This window comes from Oryx dammah, unplaced genomic scaffold (genome assembly GCF_014754425.2).
Source record: "Oryx dammah isolate SB20612 unplaced genomic scaffold, SCBI_Odam_1.1 HiC_scaffold_1, whole genome shotgun sequence".
In the NCBI taxonomy this organism is placed as follows: domain Eukaryota; kingdom Metazoa; phylum Chordata; class Mammalia; order Artiodactyla; family Bovidae; genus Oryx; species Oryx dammah.
The window spans coordinates 17,181,016-17,198,139 of NW_024070185.1; the positions used below are offsets into that span (position 1 = coordinate 17,181,016).

General features: G+C 36.4%; 1 protein-coding gene across 1 annotated transcript in view; it reads left to right on the forward strand.

The window, feature by feature from the left end:
* CAAP1 (caspase activity and apoptosis inhibitor 1) overlaps positions 1 to 17,124 on the forward strand; it is a 77,577-nt gene that overhangs the window by 6,432 nt on the left and 54,021 nt on the right. The window contains exon 4 of the mRNA XM_040238125.1: positions 345 to 420. Within this exon, the coding sequence (XP_040094059.1) occupies positions 345 to 420 (76 nt within the window). The remainder of the gene's footprint in view (positions 1 to 344; positions 421 to 17,124) is intronic.

The window sequence follows — 17,124 nt, forward strand, 5'->3', positions numbered from 1 at the left end:
AATTTCTAGAGATAACACCTTTCTAAAATGTAAAATGGTTTAATGGAATCTGTAATTGGTAAAAGATGTGTACATGTGTGTATAGTCTGTAAGTATATATATATATATATACACACACACACATTCTCATTTTTATACATTTTATGCATTTATAGAATAGATAAATAGGACAGATACCCAAAAAGGCATTTTAAATATAAGAATTAAAACTGTCATCTTTCAACAAGTGTCAGGTTTCTTAATCTGTCACTTTATAGATGAAACTTTCTGTATAATGATACGTTGCTCTGACTTTTTGTCTTATAAGCCTGTTTCCAATTTTTTTTTTTGATGTCATTCACAAGGTGACAATGGTATGGACTCTGAAATGGAAGAAGAAGCAGATGATGGCTCTAAGACGGTATCTGATTTAGTTAATCAGTAAGTTAAAAGCATTCATTGTAATTTCAGAATTGCTTTGTTATCTCTGGTAATTTCTTACCTCAAGGATGTGATTGTTTTTCTATGTTATAGTTATATAAAGAGAGTCAACAATGTTGGATTGATTTTTTTTACTTGTGGTGATTGGTCCTTTTCATTTGTGAGGATGGAATTAATTGCTTTCAGGATTAAGATGATTTTATTCAATTACTACTCAGAAATAGTACTATAACAGTGCCAACACTGAAGCAGAATCACATCTCTCATTTGGAATCTGAATATATATACTACTACTGGTACCCACTGTTTATTAAGTACTTACTGTAACAAACATGTTAGTAGTTTAGAAGACTTTATCTCACTGAATTCTTCTACACACCTCTTAATGTTTGGTGATAATAGCTTCTTTTCATGGATCAGATAATAAGCTAGTTCATTTGATGTCAGTTCAGTCAGTTCAGTCACTCAGTGGTGTTCAACTCTTTGTGACCCCATGGACTGCAGCACTCCAGGTTTCCCTGTCCATCACCAACTCCCGAAGCTTGCTCAAACTTATGTCCATTGAGTCGGTGATGCCGTTCAACCATCTCATCCTCTGTCGTCCCCTTCTCTTGCCTTCAATCTTGCCCAGCATCAGAGTCTTTCCCAATGAGTCAGTTCTTTGTTTAATATAGGTACATTTAATTTGATTATTGTGATGATGGAAAATAGCTGAAGTTTTGGAATGCCACCTAATGAAGAAGTGACATGCTAATTTTCTAGGCTATTCTGCTCTGCCATGGGCTCATTAAACTTTCACCCACTAATTTTATCACGTGTTCTGATTTTTGACTAAAACGTTTTTTTTTTGGTCATCACCAAAGACTGACTTGCATCTCTGTTTGCAAAGTTTGGCTATAGGCAGTAGCCCAAATAAAAACATAACCAGAGAGAGTGACATAAATCAGTAGCACATATTTAACCTGAAACCTGAGTATATTCTCATTTCTAATACAGTGCTATTGGGTAAATATCACTGGAAAATGACAATTTAATTTCATATTATAACTATAGAGAGCATCAGCTAATCTACTTATACTGAAGCACTGAAGAAACCATTGTATCTTGGCTGCCTCATAATTAGTAGATTTTTGGTCATCACATTCATCTTGCCTCGAAATGTCATAGGATGATTTATACTTACCCACAGACTATAAAACGTACACATTTCTAAAGTCTTGTTATTGACTTTTCTTCAAAATGTTGGTGGGTGGGTTAGTCACTTAGTCGTGTCCGACTCTTTGTGACCCCACGAACTGTAGCCCCTCAGGCTCCTCTATCTGTGGGATTCTCCAGTCAAGAATACTGGAGTGGATTGCCAGTCCCTTCTCCAGAAGATCTTCCTGATCCAGGGATTGAACTCAGGTCTCCTGCACTGCAGGCAGATTCTTTACCATCTGAGCTACAAGGAAGATCTTAGCCAGGGTGAAAGTGAAAGTGAAGTCGCTCAGTCGTGTCCGCCTCTTTGCGACGCCATGGACTGTAGCCTACCAGGCTCCTCCGTCCATGGGATTTTCCAGGCAAGAGTACTAGAGTGGGGTGCCATTGCCTTCTCCTTTCTTCAAAATATGTAGCTTTAAATTGCTTATATATATGCTAGTCTGGTTTAGATAGTTTAAGCCTGTCACTTTTTACTTTTACATTTTAGTTTCTTAAATAATCTAATCATCTTGTTTCTTGATGCTTTTTACAGAGCATCAACTTCTGCTTGATTACTTTTGTTTTGCCTTTGTTTAAATGTGTTTGTTTTTCCAATTTTTGAGGTGTTTTCAGGGTTAAGTCCTTTTTTGTTCACACCCGAACACTGCTGCTACTTTTCTATGTTAGAAGCTGTTTGCTGCTAAGTCACTTCAGTCGTGTCCGACTCTGTGTGACCCCATAGACGGCAGCCCACCAGGCTATCCCGTCCCTGGGATTCTCCAGGCAAGAACACTGGAGTGGGTTGCCATTGCCTTCTCCAATGCATAAAAATGAAAGTGAAGTCGCTTAGTCGTACCCGACTCTCAGCGACCCCATGGACTGCAGCCTACCAGGCTCCTCCGTCCATGAGATTTTCCAGGCAAGAGTACTAGAGTGGGGTGCCATTGCCTTCTCCAAGAAGCTGTTTAATGGATATCTAATTAGATTAGAAATTTGTTTCTTTTTTAAAAATTACAACGTACAGAATTTGACTTCTGAACTTTTCTAATGAAAAAAAAAGGTTCAAAGTGACTATTGTGGAAAACTTGAGTTTTACAGTGTTACCATGAGACGGGTCATGTTAGCTTTTAAATGCTGCAGTGAGTAGGTTAAGCAGTCAAAAATATTACCCAAAATGGTCATTATAGCCACTTGTGGACCTGATAAGTGTCAGATCATTGAGATTCTTTTGAGTTATTTGAGTATATAGGCTTTAAAAAAATCATATTTGTAAGCTACAGGATGCCAAATAAATAATAATATTAGGAGCATTGTATGCCGGACACTGTTCTAATCACTTTACTTGCCTTCATTCACTCATTGGGTTTGTATACTAGCCTTGTGAGTTAGGTGGTATTAGTATCATCATTTTACAGATGGACAGATAAGGCCTAGAAAGATTTATGTGCCTGAGATCACACAAATGAATGTGGAAGTAGAAGGAATGTTAGTTATGAAGAGACGATAAGTGTTTATGTAAATGGACCTGGCTTTAAAACACGTAACTTTCTCTGAAATCACCTTGTACCTTTGTAAAATATGGGTAATACTTGGCCCCAATAGGATTATTTGGATAAATGATGGTGGAGTGGTAAAGAATCCACCTACCAGTGCAGGAGATGCAGGTTTAATCCCTGGGTCAGGAAGATTCCCTAGAGTAGGAAAGCGATACGGAAGCAATCTGCTTCAGTATTCTTGCCTGGAGAATTCCATGAACAGAGGAGCCTGGCAGGCCATGATCCATATGGTCACAAAGAGTCAGACGTGGCTGAGCAACACTAATGTGACCTGTTTGTTATTTTTAAGAAATTTTTACTGTTTTGTTACTAATCCTAGTTATGAATAGGGAGATAACTGCACTGTGAAGCAGTGACGGTAGGACAGGGAAATAATGTGGGAAAATGTTGACCTTAGCCCACATTGCTGACTTGACAATTTGCTGCTGGCTTTGTGCTCAGAGGTCAGTGCAGTCCTGTTCATTTCTGTTGAGTTGAACTGAACCTGGTGGGCACGCTCATATAAACTTAATTCCAGTGCTTCCGCAGAGGGTTAAGTTAGTTAACATGTTTGGTTCTTGGTGCTGAAAATTTTCATGTTTTTTATTACCTGCTGTTTTTTTCCTCTAATAGATAACAGTAGTCTGACCTATCTGGATGCTGAGGGAACAGTTATGAGTAGGGAAGAACCTTCAAGGAATTCAGCGATTTGGGAGAGGAAAATAAGGCTGAGTACATTGAACAGGTAGCTTCTGTGGAACACAGGATTAATAGGCAATAGGAAAGGAAACTTTAGCAAAGTAATGATAACTCTCAAAGAAGTAGAGTTAGAACACAAATGTAGTTTCAGGAACTAAAACAATTCTGGATTTCTAAATTTAGGAGACAAGTTGATAAAGAGATTAGCCATGACTGGAGGCTATATCATTGTGCTAAGAAATTAAATTGAATAAATAAATACAGAATAGTAGAGAGAAACCACACACAGAAAGTGTAAATCCTTACGTATAACTCATGGTTACCTGGAAGACAGTTTTAGACCTATCTTGAAGATGCTAGAAATCCTGAAAGAGAAAAAATAGCTAGAAAAGAATTAAATAAATCATAGAATTAACATTCTTTATTTAAAGACATAAGACTGTAAGGACAAGGATAACGATCTGGTTATGAGCTGAATTGTGTCCCTCCAAAATTTGTACATGGAAGTCCCTAACCCTTAGCACTTCAGAACATAATCTCATTTGGAGATATGGTCTTTAAAGAGGTGATTTGCGTATTGTTTAGTCACTGAGCCATCTCTCATTCTCTTCTGACCCCATGGACTATATAGCTCGCCAGGCTCCCCTTAGCACTTCAGAACATAATCTCATTTGGAGATATGGTCTTTAAAGAGGTGATTTGCATATTGTTTAGTCACTGAGCTATCTCTCATTCTCTTCTGACCCCATGGACTATATAGCTCGCCAGGCTCCTCTGTCCATGAGACTCTCCAGACAAGAATAAGGGAATGGGTTTCCATTTCCTTCTCTGGGGGATCTTCCCCACCCAAGGACTGAACCTGTGTATCCTGCTTGGCAGGCAAATTCTTTACCACTGAGCCACCTGGGAAGCCCAAAGAGGTGATTAAGTCAGTCCAGTCTGATTCGTGTCCTTACAAGAAAAGGAAATTTGAGTGTACTGAGGAGACATCAGGGCTGGGCGCACACAGAGCAGAGCCATGTGAAAGCCGTCTGCAAGTCAAGGAGAGGCCTCAGAGGAAACCGAACGTGCAGACACCTTGATCTTTAACTTCCACCTTGCAGAACTGTGAGAATACATTTTTGTTGCTTAAGCCAGCCAGTCTTGGTATTTTGTTATGACAGCTCTAGCAGACAAATACAAACATATATGTGTGTGTATGTGTGTGAATTTCCTGGTGAAATTTTTCCCCTGAATTTTTTATTTTGGGAAACTTCAAACGTATATTTTGGAGAACTTTAAACTTATGTAAAATTGAAAGAATGATATGATGAACATCCATATACTTTGTACCTAGATTCAGCAACAGTAAGATCTTGCCAGTTTTACTTTCTCTCTCTCCTTATATTTATCCATTTTCCCCAGGAACCATTTGTATTAGGTTGCTAGAGCTGCCAGAACAGAGTACCAGAGACTGGCTGGCTTAAACAGCAGAAACTTATTTTCTTACCATTCTGGAGGATGAAAGTCCAAGATCAGGGAACTGACAGGGTTCTTTTCTCTGAAGCTTCTCCCCTTGACTTGTATATGGCCACCCTCTTGCTGCCTTTTCACTTGGTTGACTTCCCTTGTGTGTTTCCCTGTTGTCTCTCCCTGTGTGCTGTTCTCCCCTTATAAGGTCAACAGTCACACTGGGTTAGGGCCCACCATTATGGCCTTCAGTCCGTTCAGTCCCTCAGTCGTGTCCGACTCTTTGTGACCCTGTGGACTGCAACATGCCAGGCCTCCCTGTCCATCACCAACTCCTGGAGCTTGCGCAAACTCATGTCCATTGAGTTGGTGATGTCATCCAACCATCTCTTCCTCTGTCATCCCCTTCTCCTCCTGCCTTCAGTCTTTCCCAGCATCAGGGTCTTTTCCAAGCAGTCAGCTCTTTGCATCAGGTGGCTGAAGTATTGGAATGTCAGCTTTAGCATCAGACCTTCCAATGAATATTCAGGACTATTTCCTTTAGGATTGACTGGTTTGATCTCGTTGCAGTCCCAGGGACTCTCAAGAGTCTTCTTTAACACCATAGTTCAAAAGTATCAATTCTTCAGTGCTCAGCTTTCTTTATGGTTCAACTCTCATATGCATGCATGACTACTGGAAAAACCATAGCTTTCACTAGACGGACCTTTGCTGGCAAAGTAATGTCTCTGCTTTTTAATATGCAGTCTAGGTTTGTCAGAACGTTTCTTCCAAGGAGCAAGTATCTTTTAATTTCATGGCTGCAGTCACCATCTGCAGTGATTTTGGAGCCCAAGAAAATAAAGTCTGTCACTGTTTCCATTGTTTCCCCATCTATTTGCAATGAGTGATGAGACCAGATGCCATGATCTTCATTTTTTAAATGTTGAGTTTTAAGCCAGCTTTTTCACTCTCCTCTTTCACTTTCTTCAAGAGGCTCTTTAGTTTTTCTTTGCTTTCTGCAATAAGGTTGGTGGTATCTGCATATCTAAGGTTACTGGACTTACTTTAACTTAAATTAGCTTTTTAAAGGCCCTATTTCTAAAATGGTCACATTCTCAGGTACTAGAGTTAGGGTTTCACACACGAATTTTTTGTGAGGAAATAGTTCAGTTCATAACCTATTAAAAACTAAGTTGCAGATGTCATAACATTCCATGCCTAAACAATTCAGTGTGCACTTCTTAAAAATAAGGCCAATCATCACTCTTCAGAAATAATCAGTATTTCAAATAGTATCATTGTTCATATAAAATTTGCCCAATTACTAAAATAAATTTATAGCATATTTATTTATTTTAATTAATTACCTGGTTGATTCTGATCCAGAATCCAGTGGAATTCATGTGTGATGTTTGATTGTTAGTATTACAAAGTTGAGTTTTCTTTTTGTTTATCTTTGGTTTGTTGTTTTTTTGTTTTAATTTTGGCTGTGCTGAGTCTTTGTTGCATCACGTGGGCTTTCTCTAATTGTGGCACACAGACTTCTTGTGGTACACGGGCTCTAGAGCATGTAGGCTCAGTAGTTGCAGGTGCATGGGCTACTCTGGTTGTGTTACACCTGCTTAGTTGCCCTGTGACATATGGGATTTTAGTTCTCAGATCAGGGATTGAACCTACACCCCCTGCATTGCAAGGTGGATTCTTAAATCAGTGGACCAGCAGGGAAGTCTGAAAGCTGAGTTTAAAGAGAAGATATAGATAGATAAAAGCTTAATGAATAGTCCAGGAACTTAGTTCACGTCTTAAAGGAACTTAAAAAATAACAAACCAAAAGAAAGTAGAAAGAATTAACAGAGGTAAACATTAAAACTAAAGACATAGAAAATAAAAGGATAAATAAATTTATAAACTTGATTTTGTAAAGACAAGAAAATAAGATGAATTCTTCTTAGATCTGATTAAGGAAATAAGTGGAGAGCAATTAAAATCGAGGTTAGTGAGGAAGAAGAGAGTCATGCATTTTATGAGTTTGAAAGAATAGAAACTGCATTCAGCATTGTATAAACAAATTTGAAGCTAGCAAATGGATAGTCTATCAAAATACACATTAACCAAATTAACTTCTCCCTAAAATGGAGTACCTGAAGAGATTAACAAGCAAGAAATTAGAAAGGTGAATAGAGATCTGTTGAAAAAGACAAGGTGAATCCACAGCATTATTTACAAGACTCAATACTTGTAACGTGTTTATAGTGAATAAAATGTTCAATAATGTTATCTGTTATTAATTTCAAATAGATTACACCTGTGCTATTTAAATTAGTCCGAGCCCTAGAAAAAGATGAAAAGATCTTCAGTTTACTTTATGACTTCTCCATAGTTTTAATATCGCAAATTTCATACATAGTGTCAAAAAAAAGGTGGGCGGATTATAGGCCTTCTCACTTGTGAATATAGATGCAAAAATTATAAGTACAACATTAGCATATAGAATCCAGCAGTATATTAGTGAATAATTATACTACTGACCAAGTATGATTTACTCCAGGAATTTATAGAAGACTTAATTAGAAAGTCTTTTAGTGTAATTCATTTCAATAAAGTAAAGGAGAAAAGTTCAGATAAGTAGATGCTAAAAATGCCTTTGATACTACCCAGCAGTCGTTTCTAATATAAGCTATTGGTAAAAAAAACATAGAAAACTTTTCAGATACAGTAATGACCATTTGATCAGACTTAATCACTCACTTGGTGAACTAAAACGAGGAATCAGACGAGACCATTCGTTTTCAACATTTCTTGAAGGTTCAAGCAAATGCAGTTAGACTAGAAAAAAGCAAAAAGCCACACACGTGCAACATGAGTGGTAGAAAGTAATTAACTGGTCAAAGGCAGCTAAAAAGATGGGATGATAGAGGCCTAGAGATTGGAGTGATATACTTTGAAGATGGAGAAAGGAGCCCAAAGCTAAGGAATGCAGGTAATCTTAAGCTGGAAAAGACAAGGAGATGAATTCTCCCCTGGAACCTGGAACTACCCTGGAACTACCTTGATTCTAGTGTCCCAAGACTCACTTGGGATTTCTGACCTCCAGAACCATAAGGTAATGTAAGGTATGTTGTGTTAAGCCACTATTGCCTCTGTAATTTGTAACAGAGGCAATAGAAAACTAATGCAAGGTACTTGACATAAAGCCAGAGTTACAGATTGTTGCCTATAGCCATAGAGATATTTTGCTCAAAATTTAAATATTTAAAGTTTCAGATGGTTTCCAGCATTTAAAATTCAGGTGATAGTTCACCAAAATTTGGATTTTTGAATTGCTTAAAAATCAGATCAGCTTTTCCTGAGGGGAGCAAAAAAAAAAAAAAAAAGAATTAGAGCTGAATGTAGGTTCTCTCTTTTTGTGTGGCATGTGTATGTTTCACTGTGCCACATAGTACTACATTTGCCTGTATGTCTAAAGTACAGAATGTCTAGAAAAGGAAGCTCTGGTTCAAGGGAAAATACATAAAGGCCAAAGGTTTGCCTTGGAACCAGTTCTATCAGTTTTTCAGGGTCTTATCAACTGGGACACGTACCTTTACCTCTTTATCCCTGTTTTGATGAACACAAAGAACTTTAAATAGATCTGGATAAAGCAGTCTTTATTATTAAAAGCACGTGGAAATTTTGATATTTTCTTTTAATGAGCAACTTATGTGCTTTTGTTATAGTGCTTATGGCAAAGGAGATAGTATTAAGGATTCTTAGGATTGCCTAAGAAGCTGTAAAATGACAACTTTCAATATGAGGTATATATGTATATGGTATTTAATATGCTTTATGTGAATTTTCTCATAAACCATTAAAGTTTGAAAATACAGTACACACAGATGTTTATGCACAATGTAAAAAAAATTAAAATGAGATTTTCAGTTTTATATGATTCACGTGTTTATAAAACAAACAGCTTTATATGTTTTAGTCTAAGGTCAGCTTTCAAATACATTTTTTCCTCCCCAAACTCTTGATTTCTGCTGCTTTTTGAAATTTTGATTGCTTACTCATACTTAATTTACAATAGTTCTCTTTCTTTCTTTTTTTTTTACGATAGTTCTTTTTTACTTTCAAAAGTAACAAAAAAATAGTAGTTATAAGAAATTTTTGACAATGCACTACTTTAAAACTTGAAATTAGTGAGTGTTAACTTATAACAATTTTAATAGAAATGAGATGTATTAACTATGAAGATAGGACATTCATAGTTTCTAAATACCTTCATTTTTAGAAAGGTGAGGGTTGAGATTGTCACTTTTGTTCACCTTAGGTGAATAAGTGAGCAATTTTATGTTATATTGAGATGGTGTAAAACCTTAGCATGTATAATTTTGCAGTGTTTTAAAACTTAGATATTGTCACAAGACTTGCAATGCTACCAATTGCAAGTTGCTTACCAAGAACATCTGTTTTAAGTAAATAAGATAATATGCCTGCATGCAGAGTGCTATCTTCATTTGGAAAAGAAGCTTTATTGTAGTGTTGTGCCCAAGTCGAGAAATCTCCCAGTGACCACCAGGGAGCCGATATCCGATGCAAAAGCAAGAGAGTTTTTATTACCAAGCTCGAGCTGGGGCTCCCACCGATACCGACACAGCGGCTATAGGGAGGAGCCCCAAGTTCTGGGTTACATTGCTTATATAAGGTATTCTCTGGTGAGAAATTTGAAAAACGGGAGTTTCCGGGTTGGGAGACGTCTAATTGGTTACCTTCTGTGGAAGGGTTAGGTGTTGGTTTCTGATTGGTTTTTATTTTCCCCGGGCTGGCCCCGGGTTCTGATTGGTTCCCATTACCTAGGTAGACTACGTTAAGTCAGGAGATTTTGGTCTGGGGTCCGATTGGCTCGAGGGTGGTGGGGTGAGGTCAGGGGATTTCCAAAGGCTCTTGGATTTTCAAAGGCTCTTTTCCTGGAACCTTGCAAAATGGAGTTTTTCTGTTAACACAATGGAGTAGCTTAGGTCCTTCAGTAGCTCAAGTAGCACTAAAAATGAGAACAGGTATTAACTTGGCATATACGGTGAGATGATTGCACTAAAGAATATGTTTGTAATGAAATTTAAGTCTTGAATAGTGCAATAAAATAATCAGGATTGTGGTTTCACATAAAAATAAAAATACAAGCACTTTAGGGAAATCTTAGCAATGCTTTAGTATTGTTCTCATAAATACTTTTATGAATTTTAAATTAATATGCTTTCAGTGAATGATATTGAGGGAAATGTCGGTGGAAATGAAGCTGTATTTCTCTATGGATAGTAAGCAATGTTGAGATACTATCCCAGTTCTGGAAGGCAGAGAAGTTTAAAAACCCAGCTTCTCAAACTTAAGGTGTACTGCAGAGTAGATTTGCTAGGAGTGTTCTGGAAGTCTAGTCACTGCTCCTTAGCAGAGGATGGGCATGTTCTAAACTTCAGTTACTGAATTCTAGTTCTGGATACTTAACTTTTTGAAAAAGTAAGATACTCCTAAACAGGTCTTAGGATAGGAGATTTTCCATTATACATATAACTTAACAACAACTAGAATTGTGTTTATGACCACTCTTGTATTGTGGACCTGTAGTGATATGTGGTAGAACTCTGATGCTGTTTGTTGGTTGAATTAAAAAAAAAAAAACATTAATTTTTCTTCTGTTTTTGGTAAGGGGAAAGCATCCATGCCCTTTTTGATGAAGTATAGCTATTTTGTGGGTTCAGCTTACTGTCCTTAGAGTACTCAGAGTTCGATTTGATCCAATTCAGGTCACTTATATTCCTTGAATAAGTATAAGTAACTTTCCAAGGGGCAGGAGTACTCAGCCAAATGCTGAACTCTCAATAAGTGTCAATAAAACTGAACTTATTGGGAATAAGACTATTGCTTCATAAACTGCTATTATTGAGCTTCAATGGGATAAAGTATTTGAATAAAGTTTATAGTGCTCTGAAAGTGAAAGTTGCTCAGTCGTCTGACTCTTTGCGACCCCATGGACTCTACAGTCCATGGAATTCTCCAGGCCAGAATACTGGAGTGGGTAGCCTTTCCCTTCTCCAGGGGATCTTCCCAACCCAGATCTCCCACACTGCAGGCAGATTCTTTACTGTCTGAGCCACCAAGGAAGCCCACAGTGCTTTGGAGCATTGAATTAATGGGCAGCGTGAATCTACAGTACATGGTTAAGTGAGCATTTTTATCAGTGGATACAAAAAAGGCATCAGGTAAACCCAAGACCAAGCCTTATTAGGAATAATACCTTCAGAAATTGACCTGTGATCCATCAAACTCACATAAACCACTCTGGAATGTATGAAGCTGTTTTGTAACAGTTATTTAACTATTCATTTTTTTATTTAACTCTACCTTAAATACCTGTTATTCAGTATGTTCCCTCCCATATTATTGGAAACCTCCTCCTTTCAGCTTCTGCCAACTTGATAACTTTGAAGCAAATCTTGACCCAGTTCTTTTTAAACATTTAGCAGATGGCCACCTCTCTGAAATCTTTGAATATATCCTTGGAATGGGAAGGCCTGAGCTTCTCAGAGGTCTTAGATAGGCTTGAATTGTAACTGTGTTTTCCGTTGGGGAATTTTGAGGGTCTTCAGAAGCATTTCTGATTTTGTAACTGTCTACACGCAAAAAAATTGTATTCTTTGTGTTATAGAAACCTAAGTTTTAAACTATATCTGTTGTTTTTTCATCAGTCATTTTAGTGCCTCGTCTTGCTGCTCAAGCGCTGGATTAGATGTAATTTTAAGCAAGTAGTTTTCCTATTCTCTGCTCTTTCCTTATCACTTTTTTTAAAAAATTAAGATTTTCTTAATCACTTATGTAATTCTTTGTATTGTCTTTTCCATTTCACTTGAAAAATAAATCTGCTGACGTTTAGTGCACTAAACTGGTTTGTTAATGCCTTGTTCTTTATGCCAGTGCACTTTTCCCACCATTTGAAGGTTTTACTTTACTGAGAGTCACTCATATTTATTTCCAATACAATTACTGTAATTTTATAATATGGTTAAATATAAAAACTGATGAAATAGCAGTATGAAAAGATCAGTTGATCACATTGAATGCTTTAGAAAAACTTAAAATACAGTTAGCTGTGGGATAACAGTAGTAAAAGTTTGGGTGGCATTGTGTGTGTGTGTGTGTGTGTGTATATATATATATACACAAAGGGTTATCTTTTTCTGCACTCAGAGTTTTCTGTTTTAAATAAGCCAAAAGCAGAGATGTAGACAATGGCTTATGTGAGTAGGATGAGCCTGAACTCTTTTCTGTGGATTCTTATCCAAAGATTGGTGAATGAAGATGCATTCCTGTTTTATGTTAACCTAAGATGCTTAAATTATATATGTAACTTTTAAGTGTTTCCCTGTGTAAATTTTTTCTTTTCCAGAAAGTGATACCACCTGAGTTAGAAAAAAGTGATTTCACTGTATTAGATTGTTTTTACTCTTTTATTATGAAAAGTGTCATCTATCTAGAAAAAGTAGAGAGACTAGTATAATGAAACCCCCAAATAACTATTGCCTAGATGTAACAGTTATTACCACTTTTCATATTTGTTTTATCTGTTTTCTTGAAGTACTGTAAAGTAAATTGATTCTAAATGTTTATGTTTGAAATTTCAGAGAATAAGGACATTTTCCCACATAGCCATGTGTCTTGTGTCTGTTATTTAACAGCTTGTTTATTTGAATGGTAAATACATGCACTTGTACATAGTATAATTTTAAAACGTATACAGTGAGAATTAGTCTCACTCTTTTTTCTCTTTCCCATTCTGAATGCCTTCCTATAGGCAGCCACAATAAACCAGTTTCTTTTATATCCTCCCCGAGATATTCTGTACATTTACAAATGTATAAGTGTATATATATTTTTTCTTCTCACATAAATTGTAGCATACTGTGCAAATTGTTCCGTACCTTTTTTCATTAAATCTTTTCCATTTAATAGTATGCCTTTTCTTTTATTTTGTTTTACTTAGTGCATATAAGGCTTACTATACGTGGGTGTGTGTGTCTGTGTGTGTATACATACATATATATACATTATACATACATGTATACATATATGTATACACACATGCATCTGTGTACTATTCCATTATTGGATATAGCAAAAGTTTGTCAATGGACATTTAAGTGTTTACTATCTTTTATTACTGCATATGGTATGAATATATCTGTATGTAAGTAATCATGTTTTTCAGTGATTATATAAATACCTGTAAATTAATTGTTGGATTAGATGCTTGGGCATTTGAAACTTTAAAAGGTAACTGCCATAATTGACTTTCACAGAGTTTAAACTAATTTATACCTGTCCCCACAAATGTGGAGTATATGTTTTCATATACTTTAGCTAATATGATGTTATCTGACATTTTGATGGTTGTTCCTCTGTTAGGTAAAATTCTCACCAATATTCTCACCAACGCTGCACTGGGAATTTTAATCTACAATCTCGTGAAGTGAAGTGAAAGTCACTCACTTGTGTCCAACTCTTAACGACCCCATGGACTATGTAGTCCATGGAATTCTCCAGGCCAGAATACTGGAGTGGGTAGCTTTTCCCTTCTCCAGGGGATTTTCCCAACCCATGGATAGAACCCCGGTGTCCTGTATTTCAGGCAGATTCTTTACCAGCTGAGCTACAAGGGAAACCCAAGAATACTGGAGTGGGTAGTCTGTCCCTTCTCCAGGGGATCTTCCTGACCCAGGAATCGAACCCAGGTCTCCTGCATTGCAGGCAGATTCTTTACCAACTAAGCTGTCTCTTACTGTGAGTGGAATTGACTATCTTTCTGTATGTTACAGAGCTGTTTGAACTTCCTTTTCCTCTGAGCTCTTTGTCATTTTTTTTTACCTTTTGTGTGTATGTGGTAGAAGGTTTTGGTCTTTTTTAATAGTCCATTGTTTGTGATATGGGTTGCATTTTTTTTTTTTTTTTTTTTTGCTGTTGCTTTACTTTACTTATAGCTTTTATTTATTTATTTATTTTTGCACATGTATACATATTTCAGGTTTATATAGTCTGATTTTATCAAACTTTTATGGTTTTCGGGTTTTATATTTAGAAAAGGCCTTCTCTGTTCTGAAATTATAAAAAGTATTTTTCATACTTCCTTCTGGTACTTTATGATTTTTTAAAATATTGAAATCTTTGATTCATTTGGGATTTATTCTTGGTTACCAGTTGTTATTGTTCTTGTGTGTCTTTTCATTGAAAATTTCCACTGTAAAATAATAATTCCATCTTGGTTTAATAGCATATCTTAGTTTTGCCAGTAGAAATAAGTATTTTCCTGTGAGGTTTGGGGTCAAATTTTGAATGAAAACTGACTTGATACTTTGAGATATAGATACTGACTACCTACAGTTTTTAGTATTACCACTTGGAGAACTAATATCTTTACGTACGAGAAAGTCCGCATAAATGTGAAAAACGAAGGTTCTCGAGTTAAACTAAACCTGCATTTTAAAAAACAGCAGACCTCCACAGCTTACTATATCTCTGACTTTTGGCAAGTTACTTAACCTTTCTGGGCCTGAATTACTTTGTTTGGACAATAGACGTAACATCAGCACCTACTCATATGACTGTGATGATGATTAAATCAGAAAAAAATTGTAAAGTGCTTAGAATAGTACTTGTTGAGAAGCAGTGAAAAATGTTGCTGTATTTGCTGTAGAATTTTTAACTTTGAATTTGTAACAATCACTGTTCTTAAAATTCCACTTTACATTGATGAGTATTGGGGATTCCTCTCCCCAAATTCTTTTTATGAAACCCTAAAGAAAGCAAAATAACACGTTATTTTTAATTATTATTTTTTACTGTTACTGCCTTTTTAGAAAACAATTTATTACTTAACAAGTTTCTAACTTTTTCATTTGTTAAAAATATAGTTTAAGAGAAAACTATTGTATACATATTTTAAAGCATAGAAGGATTTTTCCCCCCACAAATGCGATCAGTTTCTTAAATTGCCATTACTCTATGCTCAGTTATTTATTTTTTTATTTGTACAGTCCAGGTGTTTGTTTTCTTTACACCTATCATTATGCTCAGTTATTTTAAACTCAGTATGTATTCTAAAGAGCATTGATTACCTGTACCCTACTTATGTCCTTACGTCCTTTTAAGTTGCTATTAGGCTGTGATCCCTAGGCAGACTATCAAAATAATAGGATAAATTTTTCAGAAAACCTTCACAGAAAATGCTACTAATCATTGACAATATTGCAACTTAAAACTTGGATAGGACTACAAGTTTAACGTTAGTAGAATGTTTGCATATCCTACTTGTACCCCTTTAAATAAAGCACTTACAAAGTGATCTCATACAACTTAAAACTGGAAAGGCTTGAAAGCAGGAGTATCGGGATAGAAGAAAGAGGAGAACCCCTGTTTCCTTTAGTCACTTTTGTATAGAATAGAGCCCCCTGTTTAGAGAATTGCCTTATTTACAAAAACTTGTAATTGTAGAGAGGCAATTTATAGAACAAATTCTTAAAGAATCATGGATCAGAGAAATTGGAGTATGGTAACTCATTTTTAGAATTACATTATTTGGGGAATGGAAATGGAAACAAGGGTTGAATTTTGCTATCTTGAGTAATGAACTTGCTGAGGGAAACGTTAGAGGTATGGATTAATTTGCTGTTTGGAAAAAGCCCTTTGAGAAACAGTTTTGCTCCATTACATGGTGTTCGAGGGTTACATTTGAGTACTATGTGATTTCATTTTTGTGAACTTGTTCTAAGACTTGGCAGTAACCTATTTGAAAAATATTAAAAGTGTAATTTAGAACAAGATTCATTTTTAAAAAAAATTATATAGTTATGTGAGTTTGGATAAATTTATCTACCATCGCAGCCACAATAAGACCCCTTCCATCACACTCAGAATTTCCCCTATGGCTCTTTGTCATCCACTCGTTCTCCTGTGTACAGCCTTTGACAACCACTGATCTGATTTTTGTCCTTATACTATTTCTTTTTCCAGAATGTCATATAGATCAGTACAGTATATAGCCTTTTGAGCCTGGCTTCTTTTACTCAGCATAATGCAGTTGAGATTTGTTTATGTTGCTGTGTGTATCAGTAGTTCCTTCCTTTTCCTGGATGAGTAGTTGGTGTTCCACTGTGTGGATGCACCATAGTTTGTTATCCTTTTTCCAGTTGAGGCCATTTAGTAGGCAGAAAAATGACTCTGGGGTCTCTAGAACCTGAGAATGTCTTACTTTTGGGATTTTGCATATTTGGTTAAGGTTAAGGACTTTGAGATGGGGAGATTATTCTGAATTATGCAGATTATCCCAGTTCTCTTCACATTGAGTAATTTAAAGGGAAAGAAGAGTAGGTCAAAGAGATGTGCCATGAGAGGACCTTGACTGGGAGCTGGCAACCAGCAAGGCAGCAGGGACTTTGGTCCTGGCATATCAGGGAACTGTCGACAGCCCAAATGAGCAGGGAATGAATTCTCCCCTAGAGCCTCCAGAGAGGAAGGCAGTTTGTAGGGACTTTGATTTTAGTGCAGTGAGACCCCACCCAGACTTCTGACCCACAGAGCTGTGGTATACATTTATGTTATTTTCAACTATTGACCATATATATATGTGTTAGATCTGTTTCTGGACTCTCTTCTGTTTTGCTAATCTGGATGTTTATCCTCTCTCTAATACCATCACGGTCCTAATTACTGTAGCCTTTTAGTCTTGAGTGTGATAGTGGACATCCTTAAACTTTGTTGCTCTTTTTCAGAATTGCTTTGGATACTCTAGTTTCTGCCTGTGTCTCATTTTTAATAGTACAAAACTCACAAGTTG